Source organism: Gavialis gangeticus, unplaced genomic scaffold (assembly GCF_001723915.1).
Source record: "Gavialis gangeticus isolate Ggan-Ray unplaced genomic scaffold, GavGan_comp1, whole genome shotgun sequence".
In the NCBI taxonomy this organism is placed as follows: domain Eukaryota; kingdom Metazoa; phylum Chordata; order Crocodylia; family Gavialidae; genus Gavialis; species Gavialis gangeticus.
Genome location: NW_017729033.1, coordinates 44,990,962 through 45,001,071, shown reverse-complemented (window position 1 = coordinate 45,001,071; position 10,110 = coordinate 44,990,962). Strand labels below are relative to the sequence as shown.

At 45.2% G+C, this 10,110-nt stretch overlaps 1 protein-coding gene across 1 annotated transcript in view; it reads left to right on the top strand.

Moving 5' to 3' along the window:
- Nucleotides 1–10,110, top strand: part of CCDC149 (coiled-coil domain containing 149) — a 131,395-nt gene that overhangs the window by 36,295 nt on the left and 84,990 nt on the right. The window contains exon 4 of the mRNA XM_019526261.1: nt 4,218–4,325. Within this exon, the coding sequence (XP_019381806.1) occupies nt 4,218–4,325 (108 nt within the window). The remainder of the gene's footprint in view (nt 1–4,217; nt 4,326–10,110) is intronic.

Below are 10,110 nucleotides of genomic sequence, written 5' to 3'. Positions count from 1 at the left end.
AAGAGGGTGTTCAGCATGGCTGCTGATGTTGTGACACCCCACCGTGCCTGCTTGGATCCTGGTTTGGGGGAGAAGCTGGTGTTTCTCAAGGTGAACCTCTCACTGCTGGGGTTCCCCAAGTGCCAGGTGCAGATGGAGCGAATGCTACCCTCCTCGCTCCATCTGGATCACGAGTTTTGTCTGTCAGCAGCATAAGGTGCAGTTTCCCCCAAACCCCTGCACCTATCACCGTGAAAGTTGGCAGGCTTTGTGGGCGCCTCAGGAGCTACCATTTCTGCAAGTTTGAGTTCCCTGTGGCTTTCCACACAGAAGTTACAGGTGGTTTGCTCTCAAGAATTCGGGGTGCAGTTTCTCTGCACCCCCTGAACCTATCTTGTTGAAAGTTGGCACGCTTTGTGGGCTCCTCAGGAGCTACCATTCCTGCAAGTTTCATCAAGATTAGACAAGAAATGCCAAAGTTATAGCCTGTTTCGACCTTCCCCATTATAGCCGATGGGAAAGTCGAAGCAGCTCGAATATTCGACTGAGCTTTGACCTTGAGTCGAAGCGGACCCACTTCAACTTGAAGCGGATGGGAAATCGAAGTGGGACCCGGTTTCATATTCGACATGGCTGTTGAATCGAATATTACCTGCTCTGCAGAGCCCTAATAATTACGCAAGTTCAGTGAGTTTCATTGTCCCTCAATGCAATTGGCTTCAATGTATATATTTTGCCTGTTCCACAGGTATGGAAAATGGTTGCCAGGTAGAAAAATGAGCCCTGTATAGATTTCTTCTCTTTTCCTTTAAAAAGAGATTCTTGTGAGTTCACATTCCCAGTCCTCCATTGTTAGGGGTTTATAATCTTTCAGCCATCTAGTAATATGTTTTCTAGCACGTGCCAAAGAATTTGGCCATGCATAGTTTACAGGACAGTGATTTCTTGGCTCTGATTAAGCCTACCAGAGCACCTAGAGTTCCCTAATTCTCTCCTCTTCGAAGTTAAACTGAAAGCTTTAATGATATCTTGCCAAAACCATTAAAATCTGGGACAATCTAAAATGTATGTTGTGTGGAGCCTGTAAGCTTAGAAAATGTGTTCTTTAGCAGTTATTCATCAGTGACATAGCTCACTTACTGTAGTTGAACAAGAGTATTAAAAAAACTTTACATTTAGGAGCAAGCCTGTATTCAACTCACTGAAATGTACTTGGCACGTTTAAAGAGGCTGTCTTTATTTTTGGGTCTAAATGCTTTATTTAGTATTTCTCTCAAACTCTCAGTTGTGAATCTAAAGATTGTTGTGAAGTTAAGTCATTTATGTGAGCTGAGAAATAAAATTCAGCAGGAAATTGCAATTCCAAAGGAACAGTTTTATCAGACAGATCCTGAAAATGGAGACTTAGTATGGGTGTGTGAATGCTCCTGTATCTATTCAATTAGAGCTGGATTTTGGTTCCAAGTTGGTAGAATCCCAGTGATACCACTGTAAATGCTGATGAGTGGGATGTTTGGAAGAATTCAGTGCAGCCTTTAGACTTGTTTTAATTCATTATAGCAAGGGGATTTCACAAACAGAAGTATTTCAAGGAGGCTTGTACAAATGGCATTAACTGGAAGTAGTACACTGTTGTTTAACCAGCCTGTATCAAACATGAATTAGTTTCTTTTACAAAATTTAGTTAGAACTTTTCAAGTTATTTAATTCTAGATGAACCTCACCCTCAGCTGCACTGTTTCGGATGTAAATGTCCTGCAAACAACCTGAAATATTAACTTCTCTTAGAAATAGTGTCTCAGAACCATTTATTGAATGCAGAGGTGTAGCAGGGCAGCTCTGTGCCCTGGGTGCAGGCAGCGCATGGGCAGGCAGAACTGGCTGCTGCACAGACCATGGCAGTGGCGGTTATTTTTGCACCCCCACCACCTTTCAGTTATACCAATGATTGAATGAGTCCTGAAGCTACCTGCCTAATCTGTTCAGTGTATTCATGGTTGTTACTCATTTGTTAGCAAATAAAAAAGAACATTTTGTCGATCAAGCATACTTTAAAGAAGCTTCAGTGCTAGGTAGATCTTCCTGTCTATATTGGTCAGATTTTTATGTCTGAGGCCATGTAATGAGGGACTGTGGGTATCTCAAGTCCTTTTTCAGTCCTCTTTTAAAATAAATAAAATACGTTTCAAATAAAATAACTTAAGTACAACTTTTTAATTTATGTAGGTGATTTTGATCGTTTTACCCTAGTGCCCATTCAGATTATTTGCAATTTAATCCTGCAGACATTTGAGGGCATGAGTATACAAGAGAGTAGTTCTCTTGAAAAAGATGCAACCAAGTGTGTGGACACGATGTGCCAGTAGAATGATTTGCAGTCAATCATCCTATTGTTCCATGATGCCTGGGGGCATATTTTTTGTCTGTTTTAATTCATACAAGTAAGTTATGGGGTTAGGGTGCTAGGGGGAAAGGAAGGAAAGAATGAGTGGTTATTTACTAAATTAAGCCTAAGTAGCACTAAGTGCATTTTTGGGTCTCGCTTTAAAACTTGCTCCCACTTGGTTAAATGGTTAACCTTCTTGTAGTAGTGCAGCCCTGGCCTCTTAACTGCTGTTTGCACCCACTGCTGGCAACGAACCAGTCTGGGGCTCCATAGACCCTGTTGCAGTTGCTTGCAGCCTCCCTGCCACCTGCTGCAGGCAGCCTGGGCTTCATAGTGGGTGGTAGGGTCCTGCTTAGAGCCTGGGCTGGTCATGGCAGGCGGTCAGGAGCATGCAGCTGCATGAGGGCCTGTGGAGCCCCAGCCCGGCTCGTTGGTGGCAGGTACACACGCATCTCAGGGTGGATGATAGGGAAGGGGCCAGAGTTGTGCTGCCACAAGAAGTATCAGGCCCCTTGTAGCTCTCCCACTGATTCCCTGCCATACTAGGTACTTCTTGTGGCCCCCACACCTCCCTCCTCCCTGCCCTGTCACTTTCAGGGGCATAGTGCCACTTCCCTTCCCCACCTGCCCCTTCAACGCCAGATTACTCCCTGCCCTGCGCTAACTGATAACCGGTAAGGTATGTGAATGGTTGAATGTTTAAACATCTAACTGTTCACATCACTAACTGAGACTTGCAGTGCTTCACCAAATCCTACTTGGAAAAGCTAGAAATGCTTTTTCATTTTTATATATATATATATATATATATATATATATATAAATAATCTCTCTCACTCTTTCTCTCTTGCTGTCTCTCTTTTGTAACAGTTGACTGTACTTCCCTGAGCAACATGAACATGCTGCATACAGGGCATCCAAAGTACAAAACATATAGATTGGGTAGTGACAGAAGGAAAACTCCTGGGTGTTTTCCCCTGTCGTAACCTCCCAGCACTGAGCCCTAATACATGTTTTGTGAGGCACACCAACAGAAAAAAAAACATAATTAAAGTCTAACTGCTCATTTTCCAGCTGCCCTACTTTTTATTGTGGCTGACAAAGAAAGAGATTATACTGTATTTTGGTTATTGATTAAGCTGGTAAAATGCAATAAACAAATTAGAAATCAGTCTGGTAAACCATACAGACTTTTCAAGATGTCAGGAATAACTTTTACTATAGGACATTATGTCTTACAGGAGTGTACGTGTATGTGTTATTTTTGCTGAAAGAATATTGTTTTGCAGTTAATATAATATTTTCAGTAACCAGAAAATGTCAGGACAGGCTTACAGTTTTTAAAACTTTACCCCAGTTTTATAAAAATTCTTCCACAATAATTGTGTTAGGGGCTTGGGTTAAGGAAGAATTTTTGGTCTTTTTAATTAATTTGGTAGGAAAATTCTGTACAATATCAGTAGAAGAAAATATCCGTCCTGTTTCATAAAATGTGTTCCAGCTATGCTTTTGCCTAATTATACATGTTTAAAACAGTTTGGCTACTTCATAAAGAATATTGTCAAGTTGTATTTTATTCTCCGTGGTATCAGAAAGAGTGTGGGTATTCCCATCTGGCTTTGTTTGTGTTTTAAGTACCATTCTAGAGCTTTGTATGCACACATGCTATATTTATTTTGCAGTAATTTAGATAAAGGAATCCTGATGGCTTTTGTTGTCTCTAATGACACACCATTTGGCCTAGATATCAACAGCAATAAAACTAAATATTGTTGAAAGGTGGCCAATAAACCCAAGGTTCCTTTTCAGTCACCACAAGTATACTTGTCTGATGATGCACTGACTTTTCTAGGCTAATCTTGCCCAACTATTGAGTGATTCTCGGGATCGAAATAAGCATCTGGGAGAAGAAATAAAAGAACTGCAGCAAAGGCTGGGAGAAGTGCAAGGAGACAATAAGGTATTGTAAACCGTTTCTCTTTAAAAGGATGACAGCAACGTAATGTGTAAACTGGACCTTAGGTCGTGTGTTTACTCCACAGAAAAGGAGAATGAAAAAGTACTTTGCTCTGTTGATTTATGGGTTTCCAGAATATTTAGGATACAATGTATGCTCAGAACAATGGAATCCAAGAAATCTGCACAGGATACTAATAACCTAGGCTCCTTGATGTAATGCATTGTTTTATTCTATTGTCTTCATGTATTTCTTATGGACCCTGCTTTGGGTTGATCACCACTGACTTCCTCTTTCTGCATTCTAGCACTGACATTATCCTGTTAAATATACTCAGATAAGCATTATATCTTTTCTTGGTCATGTGATTAATTTTTTTTAGGTAAAAATATATTTTAGACTGTAGCAGGGCACTGGGGTGCCTGCTACTAATAACAGTGGTGTGGGCTTAGCTGCCAATCTTCAGGGCAGCCCAGGTGAGGGTTGCTAGGGCAACTGATTGGGTCAGCTGACCGCCAGGGGGCTGGGCCTGGCCCATATAAACAGAAGAGGCTGAGGCCAGGGCAGTTCCCCTCTGACAGCCAAAGGAGTAACACCTTTGCTGTAGAGCTGAGCCGAGCAAGGCAGAGTAAACCAGCCTGGTTGCCCTACCGCCTGATAGTCTGGAGAATGGGGTGGAGTGGAGAGGATCCCAACGGAGATAAGGAGTAGCCAGGGCAGCATGGAGCGTATGTTGTAGCCAGCTGGCTCATGGCTTGTGTTTGTTTAGGTAAGACCAGCCGGGAGGCTTATTTGTGTTGTAGCCAGTTGGTTTATGGTTTTAGGTTTCTTGGTTGTTATTGTTACACCGGAGGACCGGGTGAGGCTGGAGGGGTGCGAGGAGGCCTCACGGGAGCTCCCCAGTAGTTTGGGGGTTCCTGGTGCCCAGTAGGGGCACAACAAGTGGTGCCAGCGAGTGCACAGCGATTGGTGCCACAGCTGGTGCGGCGGGAGAGCACCGGAGAGGCTCAGTGTGTGGGGGTTGAGACCCCAGCCCGTGAGGGCGGTATTCTCCCCAGTAGGGCGAAGGACCCCGAGAAGGGTTCAGGGGCCAGGCACAGCTACGGGCCGCCTGAGCGCGGGACGGGCCCCAGAGAGGGCGAGTAGCGCGGGAAGTGCGGGATGGGCCCCAGAGAGGGCGAGTAGCGCGGGAAGCGCGGGACGGGCCCTAGAGAGGGCGAGTAGCGCGGGACGGGCCCAAAGAGGCCGACGGGCGTGAGAAGCGCGGGACAGGCCCAGAGAGGGCGGGAAGCACAAGAAGCGCGAGACAGGCCCAGAGAGGGCGGGAGTGCGAGCAAGGCCTAGTGGGGTGAAAGCGTAAAAAGCACGAGGCATAAGCCGGAAGGGGAAAGTCTCTTAGGAAGCCCGAGATGGGGCGAACCTAGGGGGAAGCCCCATAAAGGGGTGAGGGCCAGTGTAAGAGCCCAGAGTAGGGCGAGCGCGCCGGTAGAGGCCGGAGTAGGGCAGGGCGCATGGTTCAAAGCCCGGAGAGGGTGATTACAAGAGCAGGAGCCCCAGGAAAGGGCGAGGCAGGACGGAGCCTGGAGAGGGCAGGGCGCGCGGGATAGAGCCCAGAGCGGTGAACTTAACAAGAAACTTAAAGGAGCCAGCTCAGGGGCCGGCCTGAGTGGGTTAATGAATACCAGGGAACCAGCAAAAAGGGCATGAGGTGTGTGACGAGCTCGGGAGCACCAGTAAGGGCGCTGGTTGCGTGACAAGCCCAGGGGCGTTAGCCAGGACGCCAGTTGAGTGGCAAGGCCAAGGCGCCTACGGGAGGCGCCAGTTGTGTGGCAAGCCTAGAGCGCCAGTCAGGGCGTGGAGAGCAAACTGACCAGTCAATGTCCGGGACATCTGCAAGGCTTGGGGTGTGCTAAAGGGGAGGTCGGAGGCACGCGTAGCCCATAAGGCGGGGTGCACCTGATCATTGTACAAAGTAGGGGCCAGTACGAGAGCACCGTGTTCAAGCGGACAGAAGGCAGCCTCCCATACCAAAATATATATAAAACCAAGACGTGGCGGGCGAGACAGAGGGTGCTAAACAGTTAACTTGGCACGGTAGGGGGTGCTAAGGGGATCATGGCCGCTCCTAGAGCCTGCCCCGTGACATAGACAATAAGGTAAGATTTCATTAGAGGATAAAATAAAAAAAGCAGCATAATTTTTCCCTCAGAATGCACAGCAAGTAGTTTCAGGAGGTAGTTGGGTATTTAGTTACGTAAAGTTAACAACTGATTACTGCATTCAAAACAAATTATTTTATTACTAAATTTACCAAGTGATATGGAACATTACTCAATTCAGCTGCTCAGTATTAATTCAGCTCCAACTCAGTATTAATTATCCATCTTAAATGGAATGTTTAACCACAGGCCAAATGCATAGCACTTGTTGCTAGAGCTATGTGCAAAATACATAAACAAATCAAGCTAGAAATGTAAAGGAAGAGTTCAAAACCAAAAGCTAGTGGGAGCTAGGACATGGTGATGTCCTATTAGAAAAAAGATATCTTTAAGATTTAAAATTGTTTAAGAAATTTATTTTGAGTCCAAAGAATCTGAAAATTAACCTTTTTTTTTTCCCCTGGAAGGTCATCTTGAAATAGCACACTGGAGTAGAAGCTTTTTCAGTCTGCAGTCTGAAGTGACTGAGGAACTGAATCTTTTAACAAATACAGCTTTCATCCCTTCTATTTGTCTTGCTGGGTTAAGACCTATAATGCCCCACAGAGGGAAATATTTCTGAGGACATATTTAATCTGTATCCCAGTGGCAGGGACAGTGTGGAACAGAATCTTATTAGGGCAATGGTTTCAGCCTTTTCTCATTTGTGGACCCCTAAACAATCTTGAATGGAGGTGCGGACCCCTTTGAATTGTAAGTGTGGGTATTTGCATACTTTTGATTGCTTATCTTTCACGGACCTCTTGGACATCTGTGGCTTATCCCTGCTGCTGCTGCCACCACCCCACAGGCTTGGGGGGGGCCTGGACGTGGTGTGGCGTATCAGCAGTGGAGACAGCCTCAGGGTAACCCTGTTGTAGGCATCAGTCAGCCACAGCCAGAAGGGCCTTGGAAGTTATGAGCATGCCTGCTGCCAGGTCCAGCTCTTGCCCAGTGCTCAGTACTGGCCACAGCCACTCATCATGGGCAGGACTGTGTTGCTCCGTCTCTTTGTCTTCCCCTCCCCCACAGCCATGCCGCAACTACAGGATGACTCCACAGCTTACATCAGCTCCCTGCCCACATGTCAGAAGCAGCACTGGGCAGGTGCTGGCATCAGCCGTTGACTCAGGTAGTAGCTTCCCCCTGGGGATTGGGGCATCTGCCTGAGCCCCTCCTTGATGTAGAAGTGTGGGCCAGAGGCTGAACCTGCTGTAGCTGCCACCCACACCCACACCAGCTTCCTGCCCACATCCCCATCCTACATAGGGAGGTTTGGTGAGCTGTTGCAGGGGTGGTGGGAGGGTGGGAAATGCTCACCAAAACTCCCTATGTAGCTCACAGGCTCAAATAATTGCCCAGCCCTGCCTTGGACATAGTCTGTGGACTCCAGAGGTCTATGGACTACAATTTGGAAGCCACTGTCCTAAGAAGCCATGGGTCTTATCTGTGGATCCCAGGAATCTCAGTTGCCATGACATACTTATGATATTACTAGTTCTAACAGCAGAGGCAGCATGATTAGGTTGGAACAGGATGCCATGATAACATAGCTGTGCTCATGTACCTTTTGGTACCTGAAGTAGTTAGAATATCTTTAAACAGTATTGTGGTGGGGACATACCCTTAGAGGTCATTATATTTTTCTACCTATGCTTGACTGTAGTTGCTGAAATTATAAGGACACACTTCTGTGTCCAAATTCTTAGCCTGGTGCTGCTGTCCATCAGCACCATTCCTGCTGAAAGTTCTCATGCCCTGTTTCCCACTTTGGGCACAGACAGAAATTACATTTGTCATATGATCAGCCCTTTGAAAGCACTCTAAAGCCATGCCCTAACACAAGAGCACAGCTGCAGGGCACTCCGATTGAGTGACAAATTAACTCTCATTGTATGAGCGTTCAAATGAAGACACTCCAAAGCAGAGTGCTTTCATTAATTTCGGTCTGCTCCAGTGACGGGCTTCTGCAGCACAGCTCAGCCGCTGGTGCTGTCTCAGGATGAGTGGGAGAGAAAGCAAGGGAGAGAGGTCCATACTGGGATTTCCCCAGCTGTGCTGAGGGGGGCAGGTGGATTGGATCTCCACCAGCACCATCTCCAGTGTGGCTGGGGAAACTCCAGAACAGAGCTCTCTCCCCTGCCTTTTCCTCCTCCCATCCTGAGTCAGCACAGGGTCTGGGAGGGAGAGATAGAGCTGCAATCTTTCGTCCTGGATCAGCTCCAAATTGCAGCTTGATCTCCCACCCTCCCAACCCAACAGCTAACATCTGTTGGGTCAGAAGGATCAGTTTAAATCATGGCGCTTTCCATAAAAAGTCCTTTTTGGACCTGGGAGCTGCACTTCTGTCTGCACCCTTTGTCCACGTATGTGGATATTTATTTATTTATGGACTGTATGTGGCCCTGCACATTAAAAATAATTATGCATTTTTGTCATGGAGAAGGAATTTCTAGAGTATGTTGTGTGCAGTTTAGCTATCTGAAACCTGCCCAGTTCCAGATATTTTATTCTCTACTTCCGGCTATATTTTAGGATTCAAGTAGTTTACTACCATTGATTTTGAGTGAAGTACTTTTTTTTTTTTTCTTTTTAGGTCCTTTTAACAACAGGTATGAATTAAGCTAAGGGCTAAAACTAATTTATTTATTGGCCTATTCTGTGATTTTTTTTCCCCCTTTAAAACACTGGTTTTGATATCCGTAGGCCCATTTTTGGCATTCTAAGCTGTCTTTGCCCAGAATTCTCTATACAGGTCAGTTTTCTCTAGCTGTCTTTGGAACATCTGTACTCTTACAGGATGGGCTGGATTGAATTTAGCAATCCTTGTTTGTCACTCAGTAAACTCAATTATCCTGCAAGAGTTGCTTAAAATTCATGCTGTAATCATCAAATTCCTAACAAAAAAAAATGGAGGAAGAATGGGAATGGAGAATTGCACCAGGGATTAATTTAGTAAAAGATTTTCAGCTCTGCAACACAGCTACTTTTCACTTTAAAAAGTGACATACAGAGTTTTTTTTACTACCAACTTGCTGTCTTTTGAATCTCCTGACAGGTATAGGCCTAACTGTGGCCTTGGCCTCCATGTCTTCCTTAACTCTCTCCTGTCTTTGATAAAGAAAGTTCTGGGTTTCTCTCCTGGACTGCTCTCTTCTTATCCCTTCTCCTGAATTAAAAGCTGATTTTACTTCAACAATGGAGTCCAGATAAATTATAGCATATACAAAAACCCGAAAATTTATAACAAATGCTTGTTCTTAGATTTTTATCCTTCCATTTTTCTCTCCCTGTTTTTCAAAGTGAAGGAGGGCATCCTGCCCAGCTGGTCTGCGTCAACTTTACGTCTGGCAAGAGATGAACAAACAGCTGCTTTTGCAGCAAGTAGTGCTGCTTATGGATGAACAATTCTGCCTGTGTCTCTATATGGGTGACTCATGCAGCCTTTGTCACTGAATGGCAAGAGCTTTGAAGAATTAAAAACCTCTTTAAATATCACACATTTGCTCTATTGATGGAAATGCTTTAATGGTGTGACTGTTTTAGAAATTGCTTCAGTGTTTACTGCCAGTTAAATACAGTCACTTGGG